This window comes from Vitis riparia, chromosome 18 (assembly GCF_004353265.1).
Source record: "Vitis riparia cultivar Riparia Gloire de Montpellier isolate 1030 chromosome 18, EGFV_Vit.rip_1.0, whole genome shotgun sequence".
In the NCBI taxonomy this organism is placed as follows: Eukaryota; Viridiplantae; Streptophyta; class Magnoliopsida; order Vitales; family Vitaceae; genus Vitis; species Vitis riparia.
Genome location: NC_048448.1, coordinates 27268507 through 27296265, shown reverse-complemented (window position 1 = coordinate 27296265; position 27759 = coordinate 27268507). Strand labels below are relative to the sequence as shown.

The 27759-nt window shown below is 38.8% G+C and overlaps 1 protein-coding gene across 2 annotated transcripts in view; it reads right to left on the bottom strand.

Moving 5' to 3' along the window:
- Positions 1 to 7464: 7464 nt before the first annotated feature.
- The window catches only part of LOC117907052 (tRNA nucleotidyltransferase cca2), a 28204-nt gene continuing 7909 nt past the window's right edge, over positions 7465 to 27759 (bottom strand). The window contains exons 7-16 of one of the 2 annotated variants that reach the window (XM_034820407.1): positions 27578 to 27687; positions 27313 to 27440; positions 26634 to 26700; positions 23706 to 23789; positions 23608 to 23643; positions 10201 to 10263; positions 9912 to 10056; positions 8688 to 8855; positions 7960 to 8057; positions 7465 to 7885 (exon numbers count right to left, since the gene is read on the bottom strand). In XM_034820407.1, coding sequence (XP_034676298.1) covers positions 7790 to 7885; positions 7960 to 8057; positions 8688 to 8855; positions 9912 to 10056; positions 10201 to 10263; positions 23608 to 23643; positions 23706 to 23789; positions 26634 to 26700; positions 27313 to 27440; positions 27578 to 27687 — 995 coding nt within the window. In that variant the 3' untranslated portion in view covers positions 7465 to 7789. The remainder of the gene's footprint in view (positions 7886 to 7959; positions 8058 to 8687; positions 8856 to 9911; positions 10057 to 10200; positions 10264 to 23607; positions 23644 to 23705; positions 23790 to 26633; positions 26701 to 27312; positions 27441 to 27577; positions 27688 to 27759) is intronic. The other variant, XM_034820409.1, reaches the window with a different exon arrangement.

Below are 27759 nucleotides of genomic sequence, written 5' to 3'. Positions count from 1 at the left end.
ACAATCATGCATGGCAACTAAATCAATCAATCAATCAATCAATTATAAAATCACGCGTGTGGGGCCCCCACCAAAGCCCAATCTATCTTGCATTAAAGATGAGTGATAGTTCAGGAGACTTGGTCGTCAGTATTATCGGAGTTTGCTTTTTTATTGCTGGCGGAAATGGATCAGGCGAATCGCGAGTGTCTGACGAGCCAAGCTGTCCGGGGAATCTGAATTGTGGGCTACGGATGCTCTTCGGGTAAGCGCTATCAGAGGATCCGGACATGTCTGACCGGGGAAGTTGAATCGCCCTCCTCTCCCATCCGGCGTCAGGCGCCGGATGTGAAATATCCGGAGAAGGTGGAACGTCGGCCGGACAGAATTCCGGATGTGAGATATCCGGAGAAGGTTGAACGTCGTTCGGACAGAATTCCGAATGTGAAATATCCGAAGAAGGTTGAACGTCGGCCAGACAGAATTCCAGATGTGAGATATCTGGAGAAGGTTGAACGTCGGCCGGACAGAATTCCGGATGTAAGAAATCCGAAGAAGGTGGAACGTCGGCCGGACAGAATTCTTCCTCGGGTGGAATGAGCTATGTCGTGCGTCGCAAGGGGGACCGTCTGCGTGTGCAAGGGAGAGAGAGCCACGTGGCATTTTTTAGGGAGGATCTCACAGGTAGGTGAAGGTTTAGAGAGAGAAACGGGTTTGGTGGTATGGTTAAATGGGTGTACACATGGGTATGGTATAACATGGTTATGAGTAGCATGAAGGATGGGTATGGGTTGTATGGATATGGAGGCTTGGGTGAGTGGTTTTAATGGGTATGTGAAGGAGTGAAAAATAGCATGCACCCGTGGGACTCCATGTAAGTGAGGGGGTGGGATGGAGCATGAATGAGAGGAAAATGGGTGTGGTGGAGGATGCTTGATTCCTACAAGCTTGAGTGAGGAAATGGGTATGGCTGACGCGAACAGTGAAGAAGGCGTAGGCATGTGATAACCGTGTTATTCATCATGAGAACATGAAGTCTTTGCTTGGACAAGTTAAACTTTTCTCCATGCACATGGGCCATTTACAAGAGAAGAGAAAAAAAAAACGAAAGCCTCAAAGAGAACCAGAACAGAGCATATATGAGCAGATAATCACATTTAACCAAAACCATCTTGTGGCTCTTGATGTCCACAGCAAACCAACAAATAAAACCCAAAAACTATCAAGAAACAGGATAGATCTCTTGAGAATGTGCAAAATAGTGCGGAAATCATACCTGGATCGAACTAACAAGCTCTTTTCCTACTCTCCACGACTCCGCCTAGGCCTCCCCTCTACCATCCAGCTTCCCCCCCCCCCCCCCCCTTCCCTTTTTCTTCTCTTTTCTTTTTCATTCCCAATTGCTCTCCTATTCCAGCCATCAGCCCCGTCTCCATTCTCAACCACCACCATGGCGAGGTGGTGGTGTCTTTCACCACGCGTCCCATGCATGTGCCGTTGGTAGCCGTCCCTCACCCCTCACCTGTAGCTGGCCTGCTACAGGTAACAAAATACGCTTCTCTCTTATTCTCTTTGACAGGTGTCCAACTCCCATTCGTTCTTCAATTCCACTACTCTAATTCCCAGTAGCCATCCATGAGTCGACAAGTGGCTCATTGCGAGGCCTCCATATGGTAAGAATGAGTTGTTGGAATATGACAAAAATCGAGCCCCATATGGGGGTCTACACTTTGTTTTATATCAAATGGATGTGAAAAGTGCTTTCTTATATGGCTTTATAAATGAAGAAGTATATGTTGAACAACCACCCGGTTTTCAAAGTTTTAACTTTCCTAATCATGTTTTTAAACTTAAAAAGGCACTTTATGGTTTGAAACAAGCACCTAGAGCATGGTATGAAAGATTGCGTAAATTTCTTTTGAAAAGGGGTTTTAAAATGGGAAAAATTGATACAACTCTTTTCATAAAGACCAAAGAAAATGACATGCTCTTAATGCAAATATATGTTGATGATATCATTTTTGGAGCTACTAATGTCTCTCTTTGTGAAGAATTTTCTAAATGCATGCATAGTGAGTTCGAAATGAGCATGATGGGAGAAATCAACTTCTTCCTTGGACTTCAAATCAAGCAACTAAAGGAAGGAACCTTCATCAATCAAGCAAAGTATATAAGAGATCTTCTCAAAAGATTCAACATGGAAGAAGCCAAAACAATGAAGACTCCAATGAGCTCATCCATCAAGCTTAATAAGGATGAGAAAGGTAAATCCATTGACTCAACTATGTATAAAGGCATGATAGGTTCTTTGCTATATTTGACCGCTAGTAGACCCGACATCATGTATAGTGTATGTTTATGTCCTATATTTCAATCTTGTCCTAAAGAATCTCACTTAAGTGTCGTAAAACGAATTCTTAAATATTTGAAAGGGACAATGGACATATGCCTATGGTATCCTAAGGGTGATAACTTTGAATTAATTGGATTCTTGGATGCCGACTTTGCCGATTGTAAAGTTGAAAGGAAAAACACTAATGGCACTTGTCATTTCCTGGGATACTCACTTGTTCATGGCAAAGTAAGAAGCAAAATTTGGTAGCTTTGTCAACGGCGGAAGCCGAATACATAGCAGTCGGTTTGTGTTGTGCACAAATTCTTTGGATGAAACAAACACTTAGGTGGTGTTTGTTTTTTGGCTGAATAGAAAAGGCTAAAATATTTGACTTTTTCTATTCAGCTAAAAGTAACCTGTTGACATCATCTAACATAACTAAAGTGAATTTATCATCAATAGATTCAGTTTAGTTATGTTGAATGATGTTAACAAATTACTTTTAGTTGAATAGAAAAAACTAAATATTTTGGCGTTTTCTATTCAGCCAAAAAACAAACACCACCTTAGTGATTTTAATTTGTCTTTTGATCATGTTCCTATTAAATGTGATAACACTAGTGCCATAAACATTTCAAAAAATCCCATGCAATACTCTAGGACTAAGCATATAGAGATTAGACACCATTTTCTTAGAAACCATGCACAAAAGAGTGATATTACACTTGAATTTGTAAGCACAAAATACCAACTTGCCGATATATTTACAAAACCTCTAAGTGAAGAACAATTTGTTGATATTCAAAGACAACTAGGGGTGATTTCCTTATGATCTAATGTTTGCTAAATGAATTCTTGATGAATTTACCTTATAATTGCATGATTTTCATGTCATATGCATCATATAGACATATATTTAGGGAAATGGTCAATTTTTGACCAAAAATCAAAATTCCCTTAGCATTGGACATCAAAAATTGGCTATTTCAACTAAAAATGGAAAGGGGGGGATCACAAGACAAGAAAAAGCACAAAAAAATTGGAACGTTGACCGTTGACCAAGCGGTCGACCGAATCATGGACCGGTCGATCGGTTCGTCAGGACTGGGAATTTAAAGAGCCTCCTGTGCTTCATTTTCTCCACTATTCTCCTCCATTTATTCAAGGTTTTTCACATTTCCACTTCCAATGACCAGTTTGGGCAAGATCTTGGACCGATTGCAGGCCTTAGAGTGGATTTTGGGACGATCAGAGGCTAGGGCTTCGAATTTGGGACCTAAGGCTTTCGATTTAGGATGGTTTCTCCTCAGTCCGCACGTCACTGTTAGCTTCAGGACATTCCCGTGCACCTGGGGCTTTCAGGTGTGTGATTCTCTCTCTACCAGCTTCGCCTCCCTCATTTCTACCTTTCTGATGGCCCTTAGGAGAGAGACGGCAGCCTCTAGGGCTCAAGGCGCCCTGCTGAGCCATCTCAGCCTAATCAGATGGAGGCTCGCCGAAATGCGAGATATGACACAACCCTCTTCAATTCCGTCGAAGAGTATCAGAGATACAAGCAAAAATTTGCTCAGAGGAAAGTCGTTCCAGGGAGAAGTATTAATTTCTCCCAACTTCAGTATTTCGGGTTTGAGAGACTTTTCGGACGGATGGGATGGCTTCTAGTAGTGATGATTTTCGAGCCGATCTTCCCGACTCTGGTACATGCATTCTATTCACGAGTGACCTATGGACTTGGTGGACCAATCACTTCCACCGTTAGAGGTGTTGAGATCAAACTGAGCCCGAAAAGCATTTTCCCCATTTTCGACATCTCTTCAATTGGACTCCGGGTGTATGAGTCCAAGGTGTGGCCTACTGTGCCGGGATTCGAGCCTAGAAAGGTTATTCAAAGGATGTGCGGCCTTGTAGATACCTAAGGGATGGGCAAACCATCGACACATAGTCTGACCGTGAGCAGCCGAGTCCTTCATCACATGATCTGCTCCATCATATTGCCACAAGGAGGACACCAAGATGAGGTCTCATATCTTAAGGCATTTCTCATAGACTCAATTCTGACGGGGAGACGGATTCACGTGGGGTATCTGATGATGATGCACGTGATATCATGCTGTGAGAGCACGACCCGAGTACTCCCCTACGGCTGCTTCCTTACTAGAGTATTTAAGGATGTCGGGGTTGATTTGAGTAGAGAGACAGACTTCGAGGCCCCTACCATTTATGACACTTATGATGAGCAGTCCTTAGGGCGGATGAAGTTTGAGAAGGCCCCCGATGGCTCTTGGATTAGGAGAGCTGAGCAACCACCAGCACAGGCCCGGGGACAGGGATAGATGCATCCCGGAGTAGAGGAGGGGGCCGAGATCTGAGAGATGAATGGTGGGTTAGACCCTCAGAGAGACTCTGAGCAGAGAGGGCCCGAGCTTGATATTCCTCCTCCACCCCAATCAAAGGGTATTCAGTTTGAGGCCACATTCTCTGAGCCTATGATGTCTGAGCCGACTTACACAGTAGGATCATCCTCTCAGCCATCATTCACCGAGCTTCCTCACACAGAGATACCATCTCAAGCACCTCACACTCCTGATAATGCTCCTTGGATGGATTTATCTGCTCAGATTTGTTCACTTGGCACTCATATGGAGGAGCTTCCAGTAGTCAGTGATACTCGATTCTACTCTATGAAGGATTGCATAGATCAATATCAGACTAGCTTCACTTCTCAGTTTGAGCATTTCCAACAGAGATTTGAGCGTATAGAGGAGTGTATGGATCAACAGCAGACTACATTTGAGCATCTCCAGCAGAGTATTGAGAGCATTGAGAGTCGTTAGGAGAGTTAGCATAAGGAGATGATGGCTTACCTCCGCTCCGTGTTTCCACTTCCTCGGCCTCGATTTCATCGAGACCCCCCTTCGTTTCTTTTTTATGTTGCCAAAGGGGAGAGATATTTAGGACCTAGGAGACCTATACATGCATGTCATTATCATATCATCTGTTTGGATTAGCTTTGTTTCGTGTACATTTGACTTTACTATATATAATATACTATTTTCATGATTTACTTTTGTTTCCTATTGAAAATTCACATGTCCTCATTATCTCGGTTTTAAATTCATAAATTTCGGATTGATTGATCCATGATTGGTTTGAAGGGGAGATTTCTTTTTCTCCTAGATAATCGAGGTTTGTCATCATAAAAAAAAAGGGAGATTGTTAGCCCAAGGGTTCTCCTAATCGGGTTTTGATGATAACAAACCATGGTTAAGTGACTAATTGAGTTGAATGGTAAAGAATCTCAGGTATAAATTCGAAAATTCATCAAAGGACCAAATGGATACAAGATCAAGACTTTTGGAAGACTTTTGATCATAGGAAACAAATGTATGATGAATGCATGGGTGCACTTAGGATTGTCATATCGTTTCATGCATCTTAGAAAACTCGGTTTATCCTTTAAAACTTCGATTTCATTAAAACCCGAGTTTTATCAAATGTACTTTAGGCAAAACATTTTAAAATTGAGATATTAATTCACCTAAAGACCTTGCCTAAGTGTTAGAAAAGAAATAAATTGAAAAAGATAGGTTTTCGGGGCTAAAAGGTTGAACCAGTCGAGGCTTTAGCCAACAGGCTCAACCGGTTGGGGAACTAGTCAACCGGTTGCCCTTGTCCGGTCGAGGAGTGTCAAAAACACTCTCTCTCATCCAATAGCTTCCTCTTCCCGGTTGAGGTTCACCCCTTCCCGGTTGAGGCCCGGTCGAGGCAACGGTAACCTACCAAAGCATTAAATGCTCCAATGGCTAGTGAACCGGTCGAGGCTACTTTTTGCTATTTTTGGCTCCCGAGCTTAGAAACCTATAAATTGAGAGTTCCACTTCATTTATGAGATAGAGACCACTTGCAATCAATTTTCTACCTACCTGTTCTTGGCCTAAAAGCTCTCATTTCTTTCTTAGTGCATTAAATCATCACTTGCATATCCTTTAGTGCACCCTAGTGAGTAGCTTTGTTTTGTATTTGAGTTATCTTTGAGCTAGGTTGAGGGATTCATTCTTGTAAAAACTGAGTGTTAAAGCCTTCAAGAGGTTTGAATCTTGAAGAGATTGTGTAAGAGCCCATTGGAGCTGGAATCCAAGTGTAAGAAGATTGGAAGTTTGGTTGAAGTTTCAAGTTAGTGGAACCCTCACTCGATTAGGAGATTGAGGAGAGTAGACGTAGGCAAGGAAGTGTCGAACCACTATAAAACCCGAGTTTGAATTCTCTAACTCTATCTCTTTATTTTTTTTGTTTATATTGTGCTTGAAATTGTTGTGTTGGAAAAGTTTTTAAAAAAACTCAATTAACCCCCCCTTTTGGGTGTTTTTCTTAATTAAGCATATCATTTATTTTCTCATTTTTAATATTTGATTTTTATGTATAGTATTTTATTTTTAATCAATCTACATGTTTGTATAATTATTTTTTAAAACAATCATAAGAAACAATAATAATTGTGGCTCTATTTAGTAATTATTTTATGAGAATAGTTTTTAAAAATTGTTTTATAATATTTTGTGGAACAAAAATCTTATTAGGAACTTAAAATGTTTTTAATCTAGTTTTAAATATATTTTAAAAATAATTTTTATATGTCATACTTCATTTTTAATCATTCGACATGCTTATATAATTATTTTCTAAAACAACCATAAAATAAATAAATAAAATGAAAACAATATAAATCAACTAAAAGATGTTCTCTAAAAACACAAAAAATAAAAATAAAAACAATTTATAATTACCAAACATATTTTTTTTTATTTTTTTTCTAAAAAATAAAAGATTATTCTAAAGAAAAATTACCAAATATAGCCTAAAAGATATTTTTTTAAAACATCTTAATTTTTGTTCTAACAGTTTTTTATCATCAAACATTAAAAATAAAAAAAATAAAATAAATAAAAATAAAAACAGTTATCCAATAGGGCTTAAATTAATCTCATAGATAGATATATTTTTACTCAAAAGATAAAAAATAAATATTTTCAACAAATTTTGTTTAAATTAAATATAAGACTTTTCTTTTTGCCTTTTAGGAAATGAAAAGGTGTGGAAATAGGCGGCTCTTAGAACAAGTAAAACAATTAAGCCATCTCTACCAGGGAGTGTCAACTACAATTAATCTCCTCAAGGAGCTTTCATTTAATATATATACTTGGAATTCCAAATTACACAATAAATAAATTGTTACTACAAAGTTGATTATGATTAAGAAATGACACACTAACAAAATGGCTAATGAAATGACGACTAAGTTATAATGCTGCAAAAATGTGAATATGTACAATCCACTTTGGCAGGGATGCCATGCTGCTGGGGTTTCAATTCGTAGCCCAGCTTCAAGACCCTCCAAGAAAAGGTAGAGACTTCAGAAACAGTCCTTTGCCTCATATGAGATTAGGGTTCCACAAAAAGGTGAAAGCAGTTGACAAGTTACTCGCGCTTTGGCCGCTTTTGCCTCATCCAATCAAGGCATTCCTCAGCAGTCCCCGAGGGATGTGCAAGCTGCCACTGAATCAGTTTTTGTTGCTGTTGAGAGAAACATATGTTAGTGGTTTTAGTTATGAATCGTTTCTGTAGGGTACAGAAGAAGAGTTCCTTACCCAATCCCTCACGAGCGGCCCTCCAGATTTAAGCTGCAAAACATTCATGATATCCTTCCCGTTAACCAAGGGTTTCAGTTCCCAAACTTCCTCTAGACCTGCAAGTCAAAAAACAGAACTTATTATCCTCTTATCTAAGTCGCTTTTCTGGGGATCATACAAGCATTATCATAAAAATAGTTATCATTCTTCACAGAGAGTTTGAGATTTTTCAATATCGTTGGTTCTATCCAAAACCACTATATGACAAATTGTCACGAGATAAAACCCGCATGAACTTCGGTCTAGGTCATCTTATTGCATGCTACCAAACACCACTTTAAAACTTTCAGAGTGACTCACCAAACTTTTTTCTCTCACATTTCATGTATATTGAGCCAAGGAAGTTTTAAAAACACATCTTTAAGTTCAAAAGTGGCTTCATTAAAGTGGTTAGAAATGAGTGGGAAATGGTTGGGTTAAAAAGCATGAGAAATAAACAATTAACCACTTTTCCACTTTAAGAATATCAAAGATAGAAAGAGGAGATCTGGAGTCTAAAATCACAAGAAGGCATTGCTATGTTTGTCAGGCCACAGGACTTCATCAAGCAAGCAAGCCACAGAAATAGCATGTTACCCAGACAGGATTCAACTTGTGAGTCATCATGATGCAATCAAAAGGTACAATAATAAAATTCTTGGTCATCAGAGAACTTGAAAATAGAAAAGAAGGGTAACCACTCATACCTAGTCCGACAATGGCATTCTCAACCATTTCAAAAACCTTTCTTCTCTTATCCAACTGAAAGTTATTCTTCGAAATATCCTGAGTATGATTAATATCATTTGGGTATAATAATGTGGACACCATCAAGGCAACTCGCCAAAAACCTTTGATTTCCCGCAGAAGCAACCCTGGATAGATAAGAATTAATAGTTAGCAATAGGATAACCACACAAGTTAAATCTTCATCAAATTATTCAACAATGTGAATGTAGTAGTAGAATAAGGTACCTACAAAAGTCCAATGGTGGAATACTATGTAAAACGCTATAGAAAAGAAAGATTCATTTTCCAATTTGGTTCACCAAGGACCACATAAACACTTCCATTTTCACAAGATTGCTTTGTCACTAATGGTTACTAAGACGACATTAAGGCTTAATAAAAAAACTTGAAACAAAAAAAATTGCTAGTAAGCATCTTCTTGAAAAGCTATCTTACATGCTAGATAATAACAATATTAACATCTCGTACAAATTACACTGGAGCATAAATAAAAGTTTCAAACTTCCCATTCTAAAGTCTGCTATGTTCAAAGAAGTACCAGCCAAGTCCATGTTCAATATTTTAGGAAATAAAAATATTGAAGCCATCTCAAGTGCAGACATCTTGGCATTATGAGTTTCAACTGTAACTATCAAAGTCATGTCTGAATCGCACTTCTCTTGCTATTCCATGGTATATTAACTTCATAAACTTATGTTGCCTAACAAATATCATCACAAAATTCTTAATAATTGAAATCTAAATGTGAGAACATTATTATTGATGCTATTCCAGAGACAGACAGCTCCAATACTTGTTGAACACCAACTTGAGTTCCAAATCATATTGTGATCCCTTTTTATGCCATGTAAGAGACTTCTAAGTTAGAATTGTAACAAGCAAGTCAGATGCAACAAGCAAGGTTTATTCATTAGTCATTATATTTAGGTGCTGTTTGGAATGGCTTCTTGGAAGCCAAAACCTTTTTTTAAGTACAATAAAAGTTTCTAGATGTATTTGGATAATTGCAGTAAAAGAGCCTTTGGTTAAAAAGGAAAAAGAAAAAGAGAAAAGAAACCTTAAGAAGAAGTAAGAACAACATTGCTTCTCTAGTAGAAGCCCTTTTTTTTATCTAGAAACTGTTTCATATTTAATGCAATTTTTATAACACCAAGCTTAGCCCTTTAAGTTCATGATTGTACCTGTCAATATTCGCAATTTTGAAGTAACAGGAAGATCAAGAATTTCAATTCCCCATTCAGCTTCAGAAATTTGAATGCTTTCAGTGGATTCAATGAAGGGAATCAAGGAAATGAATTTCTCCACTGCACAGTGTATGCTTACAACCTACAATGCAGCAGATATTTTAACCAATAATTCGATAACATACAGCAGTTTCAAGATATACTTAGCATTTAACTTCAAAATCTAGAATATTTACAAACATATAAAAATTAGGAATTTGAAAAAGATTAATAGATCAAAACTAACCGTGTCAGCATCACTAGCTCTTAGCTTAAGAGAGTTCCGAATGATGTGGTTGACAACGGGAATCTGTTACAACACATGTAGCTCAAGTTTATTTTTAAACGGGATGATTCAAGTAATTTAGGACATCAGCATTAGGACAAAACATAGAAATCCAGGACAACAATAAATGTCCACAAATTACCAAAAAATAATAATAATTGAGAAAAAAACCATCAACCAAAGCCAGGGAAAAAAATATTGAGGTCCACAGCCCAATACCAAATGTCTGAAACAATTTCACTCTCGGTGAAGAATAATAATATTTGTTCGAAGACACACCTTGGTAAAAATATCAGCAATCCAAGAGTGCCATAAATTTGGAAGACACCAAGATCACAAGCTAAGCAAATGCTAGATGTTTCTTATTGCCACTGGATAGGGCATCTTGTTAGGTTGACTCAGGAAAGTAAAAGGAGGAAAAAAATTTCATTGCAACCAATTTAATAATAGCGAAATTGGGCACTTCTATGAGTTTTGGCTGGAAGCTTCCCTTTCATGTCAGCTATCCTTCAGGGTCCTCAAGGCCTCTCCAATTAGAGGAAACATGGCTGAGTCTTGCCTCCTTGCCAAACACATGAAAATGATTGGAGTGCCTTGGCCAGCTGCTCCTCAGTGCATGGTACAACCAACGTAACCAAATTTAGTTTCACTTAGGAAAATTCTCAAATTTTCATAAATCTTTTTGTTTGGGGAGATTCCATACTACCCCAAAAGTTCTGATTCCATCTGATGCCTTGTTCAGTGATAACATCAATTACCCAACACATTGTTCCAGTGTTGCTAATTGTTGATAATATGTCCAGTAGATTCCACTGTGGCAACTTGTCTTTGGCAGATGATAGTGGGAAAAAGGCAGCCTGCTATGATGCTTTTTCAGTACATTGAAATGAGACCAAGTGCACTTTGTGGCCCAAATTGGACTCTTCCTCTAAGTAAAACACCTAGTGCTACTGCTCTGAAAGCACTAATGTCCTGGCTTTTGCTCCAAATAGGGGCTTTTGAAGAAACACACATGATTGTCACCTTTTGTGTCTCCAATCTTCCAGCAATCATTAAGTTAAAGCCCATTCTTCTATAAGTCCCTAAATTCAAGACCATCATCAAGGGAATTTACCCCATCAAGTAGTCAAGCAATATGCCTAACAGCACCTTTGGTGCATAATTGTGTGAGACTACAGACAATTATTCCCTCTTTCTGAACTTCCCACAACATTTCCTAGAGCTTTAATGTATAAAGCAAAGGAGCTTTGACTTAGGTAGTGTTTTTTTTTTTTTTTTTTTTTTAACTTAATTCTAACTAGAACTTAAACTAAATAGTATTTAGTAGAGTTAAGCATTAAGTTTTTGTTTTTTTTTAAATATTTCATTTCTATTAAGTATTAAAAAGTAAAGAAAAAACAAGTACTTAAAAGTAAAAATTAGCAAAAAGAAAAAATTTAAGAAATAAGTAATAAGTTTTTTTAAAAAAAGAAAAAGTAAAAAAATAAACCATCTGAAATTTAAAAGTAAATTGCTTTCAACAAAAAGTATAAAAAATAAATAAAAAAACACCACCAATACCTTAGAGCACCAAAGGCGCTTTGATGTATTAAGCAAAGGTCCTACTAGTAGTAGATCCTTGTCAAAACATTCCCCCTCCCCCTCTAGTTTGTCATCACCTAGCATACAGGACAAGGTCATCCTGCTTTAAGCCCTTAATGCAACAAATAAGAATCCATAGTGATGCTACAGTAATCTTGACGAATGTCGCTCTACCATCAAACTTTTTAAGGTTGCCAGCCAAAGAATTTTTTTTTTTTTTTTTTTTGATAAGTAAGCACAGAATATATTGATAAGAGGCCAAAAAGCCACACGTATACAGGGGGCATACAAATTAGCTAAGCCTCACCACCAAAAAGACAACAAAAAACCCACCAGCCCTTAAGTGGAGGCTATCCACTCCAACAAGCCTATAAGAGACAGCGACCTCTCTCCACTATACATTCTCGCCCAACACCATAAATTACAGACAAAAGAATTTTTAAGTTTCTGAATATCTATCATCCCTCCCCTAAAAGCAAGCCTATTCTTTCCTTCCAAAGGGTCCAAAAAATGTACAACGGTATAGACTTCCATATCTTTTTCCTTTTATTCCCTACAAAAGGGCCCCTCCAGCTTAATAAGACCTCCTTTACAGTTTCTGGAAAGACCCACTGAATACCAACCAAAGCACATATCATATCCCATAGGACTTTTGCCACTATACAATGTATGAGGATGTGATTTACAGTTTCCTCTTCGCAGCCACACAAGAAGCACCGATTAGGGAGGTGCCACCCTCTTTTCTGAAGCCTATCAAGCGTAAGCACCTTGCCCCAAGTAGCTTCCCAAGCAAAAAACAGAATTTTTGTTGGGACTTTATCCACCCAAATATTGTTCTTCGGAAAATTATTAGCCACGGTATTTACCACCAAGTTGTAGGCTTCTTTTACTTTAAACTGTCCGTTTCTCCCCCCTTTCCAAAAAACAGCATCCTCTTCTAAAGTAGGATTGTACCCCCTCAAGGTATGAAGCATATTACCTACCATCTCCAGCTCCCAATCATTAAAACCCCTCACAAATCTTAAATCCCAATCTCCTTGGCCCACATTCTGATCCCACATTTCTTCTACTGTGCCATTCCTATTTGCAGCCATCCCAAAAAGGTGAGGAAACCTTTGGGACAGCACTGTACAACCGCACCAAAGATCATTCCAAAAACTGATTTTGGAACCATTCCCCATATTAAACGCCATATTTTCCCAACACCAATCTTTTTCCTTCATAATTTCCTTCCAAACCCCTACTCCAAACGTCCCATTAGCCTTTTTGGTCATCCAACCAAGTCCCTCTTGCCCGTATTTCGCCAAAAGCACTTGTTTCCACAGATTTTCCTTTTCACAAGCGAACCTCCAAATCCATTTTCCCAACAAAGCTTTATTTAGCGGGATTAGCTTCCTTAGGCCAAGCCCCCCCTTTTCCTTCTCCGTACACACAACCTCCCAATTAACAAGGTGCACTTTCCTTTCCAAGTTTCCTCCTCCCCAAAGAAAATCCCTTTGCACTTTTTCTAGCCTTCTCGCAACCGACTTGGGCATACGGAAGAGAGACATTTGATACAATGGTATACTAGCCATTGTGCTCTTAATAAGAATAAGTCTCCCACCTTTGGAAATATATTGACGCTTCCAATGCGCAAGTCTTCTTCTCATCTTCTCTTCCACCCCATCCCACACGGCAGCACTCTTGTTAGGAGCCCCCAATGGCAGCCCCAGATACACAGAAGGCAAAGAGCCCACCTTGCAGCCCAATTCCGCTGCCATCTCCTCCACCTCTTCCACCTCTCCAACTGGGATTATTTCACTTTTATCCAGATTTATCCTTAACCCTGAGGCGGCTTCAAACCAAAAGAGAATCCAACTCAAATAAGTTAGAAACTCCTTCCTGGTTTCACAAAAAACTATAGTATCATCCGCAAAAAGCAGATGGGAAACATGCACAGGCTGCCTTCCTCCTCCTCGGATCCTGCATCCCGACAAAAACCCCCCTTCAACAGCCCTCCTAATAAGATTGCTCAACACCTCCATTCCCATCACAAAAAGGTAAGGGGAGAGGGGGTCTCCTTGCCTCAACCCCTTAGAACTTGGAAAGAACCCAACCGACACTCCATTCACCAACACCGAACACTTGGCTGTGGAGATGCAACTCCACATCCAACCCATCCACTTTGGACCGAACCCCATCTTTCTCATGACTTTCATCAAAAATTGCCAATTTAAACTGTCGTAGACTTTCTCTATGTCCAGCTTACAGATGAGACCTCTCTCTCCCCTTTTTTGCCATGCATCAATTACTTCATTTGCAATTAAGGAGGCATCAAGGATCTGCCTCCCCATTACAAAAGCATTCTGATCAGTTGATACCACTCTCCCTATCACTTTTTTGAGTCTATTGGCTAATACCTTGGCCAAGAGTTTGTACAGCCCCCCCAAGAGACTGATTGGCCTGAAATCCACAAGATCCTCTGCGCCCCCCCCCCCCCCCCCCCCCCCCCCTTCTTGGGAATCAAAACCAGAAACGTATTGTTAATGCTCTTGATGAAGGCCCCTTGCTCATAGAACTCTTTGAATAACTCCAACACCTCCTCTTTAACCAGGCCCCAGCATCTTTGCCAAAAAGCCATAGTACTCTCACTCCTACCCATCTTGGTTCAATTTTCACCCATGCATCGGGATCAATGCGCAAGTGTCCATTAGCCTTAGAGGTCTCAACAACCAGTGCTCTAAACAGTATGAAGTTAAGGTAACAGGTCAGCTTCCAACTAACACCCCCAAGCGGAGAAATCTTCGTAAATTAGGGACAAGTCACCACTAAATGTCCCTTTACGATGCCTAAGCTCTGAAGCCATCCAGAAAGTAATTACTGAAATATTTTACCATGGTTAGGGTCCTTATTGATCCACTTCTATTCATCATGTTCAACTGGCCATTCTTGGTCTTCCTTCAAGAGAGTTCACATTGATCAATAACACTTGGTTGGATGTTTGACCATCTGATGGAAGCAATAGTACTTGTGTGCATCTTTTCTTCTGTGATTGACCCTAGGGGTACAGCTGGCAATATCATGCTCACAACCAGGTCCCTCTGATCTAGTATATTAGCCATTTCATAGTTCATCCAATTCACTAGGGGAAGGGACAATAACTTATACTCCCTAGTCTCTTGAAGCATGTTTATACTTCACATGATTTCCAAGGTCCCTCCGTGACAGCTACTAGAACGGACCTATGCCCCTGCAGGCTTAATGTAGCAAGGGTCATCAACAATAGCCTCATAAAATCAAACAAAGCTATAGGGAAATTTTCGAGGTGTAACTTTGCTAAGATAGCCTCTCAGTTACACAGAGGCCTAGTACAATATCCTTGGGAATTCAGTTGCAACATGCAGTCAACCATCCACACAAGTGGTAGATATGCGTAACCATGTTTTCAACATTGACTCCAGCTTCCTTAACTTTGAGTAATATAAGTCGACAAGCACATAATATTGAACTTTTTTTTTATGGAAGAGTGTAAGCATGCTATGACCCAATCAACCCTAGGATTAGGGTCAAGAGTCAAGTACCACACATACACACACACATATATATATGCACAGTCTGCAAGAAACTCAGAGAAACTCCTGTAGGAAGTTGGTACCTTATGAAATATATCCTGTGTGCTAAAAAAGATAAATATGTGCTCGGTGCAATCTTAATTACTTCTTGAAGAAAACAAAAGCGGTTATATACAAGGCCAAGCTCCAGGGGAAATGGTCGTGTGGATCTGTCTAGCTCTTCTTAAATTGGACTCTTACCTTGGAATGGCAAGATAGCCTTTGAGTGGTGCAGGCGCCAGAAGGGAGCCTGAATGGGTTAGACCTGCCTACTTCACAGTAGGACTAGGACCATGGAAGGTGTGGGAGTACTTGTCAAACAACCCTATTAAAATTGTTGTAAGCTTAGGAAAGTATCCCAGATTTGGCCCTAGGTTTGCAAAAAGACACTAGAGCAAACAAAATTGCAAGACATTGAACATCATTCTGTTTCATTGTTTATGTGACATTTCCAACTAGGACACATGATTCGATCACAGTAGAGTCACCAAAACATGCATGGTGGTTCTTAGGCAGATGAGGTTAACCAAGTTGATGGCGAGTTCTCTCAACTTGAGAGGGGAAAGGATAAAATTGGAGGCGGGAAATCAGTAGCAGACCCCACAGGTTAGAATCTCATAAGAGTGCTAAGAGAATCAGTGTGATTCCTATTGTGCCTTCAAACTCCTTTTTTTCTGTTATATGTAGGTGCCCTTGTATTCTCATTGGGCTAGAGCATGCTCAACACATGCTACAAATGGCAATTATGCCCACATCAAGAAGCTTTTGGTCCCATGCCAGGACCCTTGAATCATCCCAACTTGATGCCTAAGAATATAGCCAAGGTGCGTCTAGTTCATACAAATCTGTCAAACCCTGGTACAAGTTTAGGCAGCACCAAAGTAGCATATGTTGATCACGCATGAGGGGAGTCCCTTAAGTGAAACTTCCCTCACCCACAGCTAACATGTGGGCTTCTGTAGCCACACACATCAGCTAGATGTGGCCATTTCGTGTTCAGGTGAGAATATCCTTTCCAGGGGTCTTTCATGCAAGTAACTGCAGGGAGTGAGGGGCAACCCTTGAGGCCTAACTAAAGTGGCAATGGGTTTTGTTGAAATTTGGCATTCAAAGTTAGGGTTTTTAATTTAGGAAAGTATTTTAGGAATAAAAAAGGAGAGATCATTTAGGATGATTCAGTTTCCTAATTTTAGGAGAGAATCAAGCTAGATTGATATTTTCTTATTCAGTCATTTGTGTATATATATGTGTATGGTGTGTACCTAAAAATATCAATAAAGGAATTCAGAAATTCTTCATGATATCAGAGCCAGTTTTCTGAAACCCTAATCCCTTCTGGCCACCTCTTATTCAGGCCATCATTCATTCCGGTCAAATCCCTCTGGTCATCTCTCAATCTGACCATCTCTCATTCTGGTCATCAGTCTCTGTTCTCAGAGCCAAGGGAGAAAACGCTTTCCGGTCGGTCGAATCGTCGTCAGAAAACATTCACCGCCGGAGAACTTTCCGGCGAACTTTCCGGCGACGGTTTTTTTCCACACTGCAAGGAGCGTCTGGAGGAGATCTACAACTTTTCCCAAAACACCGGAGCCAGAAAACCATCCACGCGCCGCCCACGCGCGTTTTTCCGGCCGGCGACTGCATCTCACACGCCGGCGCGTGAGGGCGCGTGAGCCACTTTCTGGCGACGCGCTTCCTACTCCAAGCTCGCCTAACGCCGACCAGCCACCCTACGTACCTGTTTCTGCCATCCAAGCCCTGCACGTGCCTCTTTTGGGGTCCTTTTGCCTCCGCGAGCCCTCCGATCAGTTTTTCCGACGTCCTCCGGCTATTTTTCCTCAACTCCAATCCCTGCACGTGCCTTGGGAAGTGTTCTTCTACCTTTCCAGTCCATGACAAAATACGGAATGGCATCATCACAAGTATCCAGCGTCACGTCACCAGAATTAGGAGGCAGATCTGAAGTTCCAAACCTTGGTGGCAGTGATTCCTCTCCTATTCTCATCACAGGACACAAATTAAATGATCATAACTATTTACAGTGGTCACAATCTGTGTTGCTGTTCATTTGCGGTAAAGGAAAGGATGAGTACCTCACTGGAGAAGCAGCCATGCCAGAAACTACAGAACCGGGTTTCAGGAAGTGGAAGATTGAAAACAGCATGATCATGTCATGACTTATCAATTCCATGAACAATGACATAGGTGAAAATTTCTTGTTGTTTAGGACTGCAAAGGACATATGGGATGTAGCCAAAGAAACTTACTCAAGTTCTGAAAATATTTCAGAACTTTTTCAGGTTGAATCAGCCCTACATGACTTCCACCAAGGAGAGCAGACAGTTACTCAGTATTACAACACACTCACAAGGTACTGGCAGCACCTTGACTCATTCGAGACTCACTCATGGAAATGTCCTGATGATGCAGCAACATACAGGAAAATTGTGGAACAAAAGAGACTGTTCAAGTTTTTCCTAGGACTAAACAGGGAATTGGATGATGTTGAAGGCCGAATCATGGACATTAAACCCCTGCCAAGTCTCAGGGAGGCTTTTTCAGAGGTTAGGCGTGAAGAAAGTAGAAAGAAAGTGATGATGGGATCCAAAGAGCAACCTGCCCCAACATTGGATGCCTCTGCCCTTGCTACTCGGTCATTTAATAGTAGTGGTGGAGATCGTCAGAAACGGGATAGGCCTTGGTGTGATTATTGTAAGAAACCAGGCCATTATAAGGAGACTTGCTGGAAGCTTCATGGCAAACCGGCTGATTGGAAACCAAAGCCACGGTCTGACAGAGATGGTAGAGCACACGTGGCTGCCAACTCTGAGAGCACATCTGTTCCCGAGCCGAGTCCATTCAACAAAGAGCAGATGGAGATGCTACAGAAACTATTAAGCCAAGTTGGCAGTGACAGTACTACCGGTGTAGCCTTCACTGCTAATCGAGGAGGAATGAAGTCGTGGATAGTGGACACAGGTGCTTCTGATCACATGACAGGAGATGCTGCCATTCTTCAAAATTACAAGCCAAGTAATGGTCATTCATCCGTCCATATTGCTGATGGTTCAAAGTCAAAAATTGCCGGGACAGGTTCTATAAAACTTACTAAAGACTTATATCTTGACTCTGTCCTCCATGTTCCAAACTTGGATTGTAATCTTTTGTCCATTAGCAAATTGGCCCGTGATCTCCAATGTGTTACTAAATTTTATCCAAACTTGTGTGTTTTTCAGGACTTGAAATCGGGGAAGATGATTGGCAGTGCTGAACTGTGTTCCGGGCTCTACCTCCTCTCATGTGGCCAATTCTCAAACCAAGTCTCTCAAGCAAGTTGCGTACAGTCTCAGAGTATGTTAGAGTCTTTCAATTCTGTGTCAAATTCTAAGGTCAATAAAGATAGTGAGATTATAATGTTAGACTATCGCCTTGGTCATCCTAGCTTTGTTTACCTTGCAAAATTGTTTCCCAAATTATTTATCAATAAAAATCCAGCATCTTATCACTGTGAAATTTGTCAGTTTGCAAAGCATACTCGAACAGTCTATCCTCAAATCCCATACAAACCTTCGACTGTTTTCTCTCTAGTACATAGTGATGTGTGGGGTCCCTCCCGGATAAAAAATATTTCTGGCACTCGATGGTTTGTGACATTCGTTGATGATCATACACGGGTAACATGGGTTTTCCTTATGAAAGAAAAGTCAGAGGTCGGGCACATTTTTAAAACCTTTCATCTTATGGTTCAAAATCAATTCAATTCCAAAATTCAAGTCCTCAAGTCAGATAATGCAAAGGAATACTTTACTAGTAGTCTCAGTACTTATCTTCAAAATCACGGCATTATCCACATAAGTTCTTGCGTTGACACCCCACAACAAAATGGGGTGGCTGAACGCAAGAATAGACATCTCTTGGAGGTTGCCCGGTGCCTTATTTTTTCCTCTAATGTTCCAAACTATTTCTGGGGGGAAGCTATTCTCACAGCTACTTATTTGATTAACCGTATGCCATCCAGAGTGCTTACCTTTCAATCCCCACGTCAACTTTTCTTAAAACAATTTCCTCACACCCGTGCAGCCTCTTCTGATTTGCCACTCAAAGTATTTGGTTGCATGGCATTCGTTCATGTGTATCCTCAAAATCGTAGCAAATTTGCTCCTCGAGCCAATAAGTGCATTTTCCTAGGGTATTCTCCAACCCAAAAAGGGTACAAATGCTATTCTCCAACCAACAAAAGATTTTACACCACCATGGACGTCTCTTTCTTTGAACATGTCTTCTTCTATCCCAAATCTCATGTTCAGGGGGAGAGCATGAATGAACATCAAGTTTGGGAGTCTCTTCTTGAGGGTGTACCTTCTTTTCACTCAGAGTCACCAAATCCTTTCCAATTCGCGCCCACTGAGTTGTCCACACCCATATCGTCATCAGTCCAACCAGCCCAGCACACAAATGTTCCTTCTCCTGTGACCATCCAGTCTCCCATGCCTATTCAACCTATAGCCCCACAACTTGCTAATGAGAACTTACAAGTTTACATCAGGAGGAGGAAAAGACAGGAATTAGAGCACGGATCACAGTCAACATGTGGCCAATATATTGACTCCAATTCAAGTCTTCCTGAAGAGAACATAGGTGAGGATAGGGCTGGAGAGGTGTTAATTTCCAGCATTGATGATTCTACTCTGCCGATTGCATTGAGGAAGGGTGTTAAGAGATGTACAGATCATCCAATTGGGAATTATGTTACATATGAAGGGCTATCACCATCTTACAGAGCATTTGCTACTTTTCTTGATGATACTCAGGTTCCCAACACAATACAAGAGGCATTAAAAATTTCAGAATGGAAGAAGGCAGTACAAGATGAGATTGATGCACTTGAGAAGAATGGGACGTGGACTATCACAGATTTGCCGATTGGGAAGAGGCCCGTGGGGTGCAAGTGGATTTTCACCATAAAATACAAAGCAGATGGATCAGTCGAGAGATTCAAGGCTCGTTTGGTAGCCAGAGGGTTTACACAATCCTATGGGATAGACTATCAGGAGACTTTTGCTCCTGTTGCAAAACTGAACACTATCAGGATTCTTCTCTCATTGGCTGTCAATCAAGATTGGTGCTTGCAACAACTGGACATAAAAAATGCGTTTCTAAATGGTGACCTAGAAGAGGAAGTCTACATGGAAATACCACCTGGTTTTGAAGGAAGTATGGCAAAGAATCAGGTTTGCAAACTCCAAAAATCCTTGTACGGCCTTAAACAATCTCCCCGAGCCTGGTTTGATAGATTCACAAAAGCAGTCCTGAAGCTGGGCTACAAACAAGGTCAGGCTGATCATACTCTATTTGTCAAGAAGTCTCATGCCGGGAAAATGGCCATATTGATAGTCTATGTTGATGATATTATTCTATCTGGGAATGATATGGAGGAATTATAGAATTTGAAGAAGTATTTGTCAGAGGAGTTTGAAGTTAAAGACCTTGGAAATGTGAAATATTTCCTTGGTATGGAAGTGGCTAGATCAAGGAAGGGAATTGTAGTCTCTCAAAGAAAATACATACTCGATCTTCTTAAGGAGACCGGTATGCTTGGATGCAAACCAATTGATACTCCTATGGATAGTCAGAAGAAACTTGGTATCGAGAAAGAAAGTACACCGGTAGACAGGGGGAGATATCAGCGGCTCGTCGGGCGCTTGATTTATCTCTCACACACTCGGCCAAATATTGGCTTTGCAGTGAGTGCTATAAGTCAATTCATGCACAGCCCCACTGAGGAACACATGGAAGCAGTCTACAGGATTCTTAGATATTTAAAAATGACACCAGGGAAAGGTCTATTCTTCAGAAAGACAAAGAACCGTGACACTGAAGTATACTCAGATGCGGATTGGGCAGGAAACATCATTGACAGGCGGTCCACTTCTGGATATTGTTCTTTTGTCTGGGGAAATTTTGTTACCTGGAGGAGTAAGAAGCAATCAGTTGTAGCCAGAAGTAGTGCAGAAGCTGAGTACAGAGCTCTTGCACAGGGAATCTGTGAAGGGATTTGGATAAAAAGGGTTCTTAGTGAACTGGGGCAAACGAGTTCATCTCCAATTCTGATGATGTGTGATAATCAGGCAGCTATAAGCATAGCAAAGAACCCCGTGCATCATGACAGGACCAAGCACGTTGAGATTGACAGACACTTCATCACAGAGAAGGTGACTAGTGAGACGGTTAGATTGAACTATGTTCCTACCAAGCACCAAACCGCAGACATCCTCACCAAAGCTTTACCTAGGCCTAACTTTGAAGACTTAACTTGCAAGCTGGGATTATATGATATATATTCTCTAGCTTGAGGGGGAGTGTTGAAATTTGGCATTCAAAGTTAGGGTTTTTAATTTAGGAAAGTATTTTAGGAATAAAAAAGGAGAGATCATTTAGGATGATTCAGTTTCCTAATTTTAGGAGAGAATCAAGCTAGATTGATATTTTCTTATTCGGTCATTTGTGTATATATATGTGTATGGTGTGTACCTAAAAATATCAATAAAGGAATTCAGAAATTCTTCAGGTTTTTCTTTCCTTTTTTTTTTTTTAAGGTGGGGGGATGCAGGAGTTTCCAGGTTCAAATCGCAGTAGGGATAAAAATAAAAAAATTACCTACTAAAAAAAAGACACATGCAATTAGGTCAAATGTTACTTAGCATGTTACATATGATTGGTAATGCTCTCTCTCAACCTAATTTCCACACTCTTTCTCAACCTAATGTCATAATAATCCATTAAATGAGAACATCTACTAACTGATCCCTAGTCTAAGCAAAATTTGTTAAGAACTGAATCAAGTCTGAACTTCCAAAAATTATATCGTATCACAACAGATTATGAGAAACTTGTAAAAATAGAAACTTTGGGTCCCCTATACCGACCTAGACTTAAATCTCAGAAAAATTAGGAAAGACTATAATCTAGCCCATACTTCTCTTAGTAAGCACTCTCATCCACCTCTCTCAGCCTTCTCTTCCTTTATTCCTCCCTAAACCCCCATACATCCATGAAATTGTGGGTGGAGTCTTTCTTTCTCCCCATCTCTTTGAAAAGGTAATGAATCTTTCTCCTCCCCCCTCCCCACTCCTACTCAAACCTTGCCCACTTTGAAACTAAACCAAAACACATGTATAATCCCAACCCACACCCTATCCCATCCAGGAAATTAGGAATAGTCTCCCTTTCTCTTTCAATGCAAGGCAAGAGAGACAAGACATTTAACGTAACAATAACATGGGGAAGGGACTCATGAAACATCAAAAATCAGTAAGCAGGAGATCAAGAAATATAAAATTGGCCGCTAAAGATACCACTATAATGTTTCCTCTTGGCTAACATCAAGAAACAGTATTTCCAGTTTTCTAAACTACCAAACCTGGCCAAGGTAATGAATCTAGAACAGACACCCCCTACCAAGGGGCACTATAATGTTGGTCATCTGCCCAACATATAGAAGACATTAGCTTCTGATTCCTGCAAGTTCTTCAAATTACATTAATCCTAAGATCCCATCAAGGACTCGTACTGAAGTGGAATTATTGGTTCCCCTAGGGATTGGAAATCAACAACCATGGTGTTTGCAAAGAAGTCAAAAGGCATCAAACAAAAGTCAAATCCTAATTACAAGAGATTATAAAACCCAGTAGCATAAGCCACAAAGACAATGTGACTTTTTGGCATTCTAATATAACAGTCAATCAATAAGGTAGCACAGCTCCAAGCTTTCTCCTCTCTTTCACCCAGAAACCCAAAAAATGAAGTCCCAACAAGGAATAAATTCGTAACTCGACATTCCAAAAATGTTAAACAACTTATTTCAGAATGTATGATTAATTAAGCATGAAAAACAAGTGACTAAAGAGATTTATTGTCTCTATACTAGTTTGCAGCCGACATAATAGTCTTCAACAAGTTGAAGACATACTTTATCTCCCTTCACTCCAGCAACTGCAGTTGCAAGAAAGTAATTCAACATGACAAGGTTGGAACAGTACCTTAGTTTTCTTATCTCTCATACTTTTCTCAGATATTGCTTAACTTTTTATACTTTTCAAAGGCATCCAGAGCATCATGCCTAACAATGATAATTGAACTTATAGTTCTAAATTTTTACAATCCCTTTTGATGATGGGGTTTGTACTGGTTCACTTACCATAGGTGCAGTAAAGCATAAGCCCAAAACAGAAGCCTGTGATTCAAGTATACAGTTAAAAGGCGTGCGCACAACAATAGCAATGGTATAGATGTTACCTTTCTAGCTTTGCCACCCTCGTACAGTGTCTTTCTGAATGGAAGAAACAAAGCCGCATACAAATAGAGCCTTCTTTGTTCATCCTAAAATTCACATGGAATGAACATACATAAGAAGAACTGGGTAAAAATTAGGGAAACAGTATCTCTCCATAATGGACCAAAAGTGTCTCAAGGTGCAAAGAAGACTGGGCCTGGGACAACTAAGGAAGATTTGTCAGATTGGATTTGCAGCGCTTGATCCTGGGTTACTAATGTGAATAGACTGGGCAAGGTCAATGAAATTGATTATTCCATATTAAAAGAAAACATTCCTGTCAACTCTATAATTTGAGCACAGAAAGCTCAGAAGAGATTTAGAGGCTATTGGGGCTCTGCCCTATCAAGACAAAACTGTATGTTCTCAATTACAAATTAAAATAACAATAAGCTACCTCTGCCCATCACAGGACCTTTTGGGGGACCTCAAATTATCAGTGTCAAAGTTGAGGAAGAGGGAAATTCATGTAGTGGAGATACTAGAATAGATGCTCTAATATATGATGTGTGAGGACAGATAACACTATAAAATTTATTTAAACTTAAATAGTGTAAAAATGAAGAAAAAAAAAAGGAAAATTCAGATTATATTGGAAATTATGACAAGTTCCATAAGCATGTTCAAGTTCATCGATCAAGGTAGGGGTTTTACTAGCTATCCTCAAGAGACCCATAAAGAATGGGGAAGACAGAATCCTGACATTCACTTTCCATAAAGAATAGATTGGGTGGCACAAAAAGTAAAATAACTTGTGAGATTGTGAGTGTTGAATTATATAATAACTAGATGGGTCTTTCATGTTTTTTCTCTGGAATGGCCTGCTTTATCATGAGTGCATAGAAATATGGAGAATTCAAGGAAAGGTTAATGAAGGTGAGTTGCCCTCATTAAATTGCAAGGCTTGTGAAAAGAGTCAATTAAATGACACAATAGTCTTTCCTTTTCTTTGCTCAAAAGCTTAATCAAGGACAGGAGTAAGATGAAAAAGTTGGAACCATAAAAAAATTATGGAATAGAAGGTCATGCTTAAATGAAGCGTACAGAAAATGTAGAAATATCATACAAGTCATGTCTGTTTATGGAGGTAGAAGTGAAGTTGAAGCCACAATTGACTCCTTAAAAAGTAGGCCTGGCCCATATTTGTAATTTTTTATTCATTTGGGAAAGAGCCAGATGTAATGCTCTTTTAGACTCTTAAGCTCTTTCTATTTCCTTTGATGAATGGTTGTAAAGCTTTTATCCTCTTAATTCCACCCTGTTATGATTTTTCTAGATTCTATTTGTTGCGGTTCCCTTGTGGTAGATAAGTCTTTTTATTTGAAGTCTTTTGTATATTCCTGGTATACATAGGGTTAACCACCTGTTTTTCTTCAATTAAAATTTATCTTAAGGAAAAGAAAATTGAGTCCAGCAAGAACATCAAGAATTAGATGAAAACCCACTGTAGGAAGATGGAAATAAGCACTGTTTTAAAAACCGGATCAAACTGGCCGGTCGAACCGTTGACCAGTGAACTTTTCGGTTCGTTCCATCTAAATAAACCATTTTGTGGTCAAACCGACAGTTGAACCACCGAACCGGACAAACCGTCCAGTTTTTTAGAAACCGATCAGACCATAATTGTTACAAAAATTTGTTAACTAATAAGAGGCCCATTATCCATCAGGCCCATTTCCAAGCCCAAAACTTTCAAAACTGAAACTAATTAAATTTGGTCCAAGCCACTAGGCCCAATCCAATGACAAGCTTATAAAACTTAACTTTGGGCCATGTTTTTAGGCCCAATTTGTTGGCATGTTTGGCTTGGATGTTGAAGGTATTTATAGGGCACTTAGAGCACATAGAAGTCATGTGCTTCCGATGTGGGACTGGGACTAGGACTAAATAGAGGCAAAACATTACTTCTTTGAGGGCTGGACGGATCTCAAAGTTTGAAGCCTTTGAACCATTGAGCATTGCACCATATTTATTAAATGATGTTAAAAATATATATATAATAAGAATCTAAGATTAATGTTTTTATTTCAAATTTTTATCATATAAAATCTTTAAAGAAATGTAAATATTTAAATTCCTGTTTATTATTATAATAATAATTATAAAAAATAATATAAATTAATTAATAGAATAATTTTAAAACAATAAAATACAAAGACAAAAAAATAAAATTAAATATTATAAATTTTTTCATCTTAAATATATCTTCATTCTTAAATATTACATATTTCTATTTAATAAAATTTAAAATATTAAACTTTATCATTTAATTTAATATATCAAATATAAAAATCAAACATTATTAAAATTTGTAATTTTTTATATTTTTAACTTTTTATATTATTTTTAATTTTATATAATATATAAATCATATATTTATTACATCACCGGTTCAACCGTCGGTCCGACCAGTAAACCATGAACCTATAATTTTTCCGATTCGATAACCGGTCTGGTTCTGAAAATATTGGAAATAAGAATCGCAGTTAAAGATTCTTATAATCATTTTAAGGAATTTACGAGGACTAGACTCTTTTTTATTTTTGTTTTTTTCAGGAGATGCTCTATTCTTGATAGCTTGTAGTTAGTCCTACAGTTGGGTAGCTCAAGTTCACATATGATGATAACATGAAAATTTAGCACAGAAAAAATAAGGACCACCTCATCTATCTCCTTTCCTTTTTTTTTTTTTTTTTTTTTTGATAAATAAAAACCAAATTCATTAAAAAATAAGACGCCACAAAGTACACAGGAAGTATACAATTTGATTAGCACCTTATCCAATATCAAGAAGTTCAACACGATATTTATATATACTAACGAATCAACAAGAAAATAACAATGACCAAAACATAAAATGATGCATATATATATATATATATATCACTCACATTGAAAGTAGAGGATCCAATTAATTGTATTAGGTTCCATCCAGCATCGATGTAACCAATGCAGAGCCTAATAGAGAAGTTAAAGAAATCAATACATTTCTTACAAAAATCAATAATTATTGTCAGTTTGCATCAATCTTATGAAATAGGTATATATGTGTGTGTGTGTGTGTGTGTGTGTATAACACGGGATACAATATGAAATTGCATGATACAACAATACATACACCATTGAACATTTTTCATAGTATCTAAGAAAAATCAAATTCTAAAAATTTTGTCTTAAAAGAATTATTATATCAATTCTTTCAAGTGTATTTTAAGGTTAGAAATTGATTATAAAAGGGAGATAGGGGTAAAATAATCCTACATGAAAAGCTACACACTTGTTGTCAAAAGCATACATGAAATGTTGAAAGTTAAATACATCTATTGTTGCAATGAATATTGAGGAATTACCATTTGAATGTTTAAATGTTAACATTACAAATGACTATGTAGAACTTTTTACTAAATATATTAGTTTTTTATTTTTATTTTTTTAAGATTTTTTTGGTGAGGAAGGAATAATGACAAACATGGAAAGCTGGAATTTGGAAATGACACATAATGACAATATAAAATGGGTTTGAGTCAATTGATATCCATGACAAATAAATTAAACCTAAAAATCACAAACCTATCACATTCTTCAGATATGGCAGGCTGAAAAATAGGAGGAAGACTGAAGACAACCAAAAATAATAGCAAATCACAGATGTATGTCATTGCTTTAACCGGCTCATTGCCAGAGATCATAAGATCAATCTGCATTAAATAAATATAAAAAAAAAGGACAGAAAATAATCAATTTAAGGTTCTTGTCACTTACTTTATGTTTACAAAATCATAACATTATAAAAAGCAACCACTCATATCAATGGCATGCAAGAGAATGAACATACTTCATGACCAATACGTTCTCTGCTAATTTTATCCGCAATGGCAGCTCTCACATCATCACAACCAGCAGCCAACTTTAACTCTTCATCTAGTATGAACCCAAACCTGGCACCTACAAAAACCAAGAGCAGCCACATATGATCTCAAAAGCAATACATTAAAGACGTTATGGAACAATATGGAA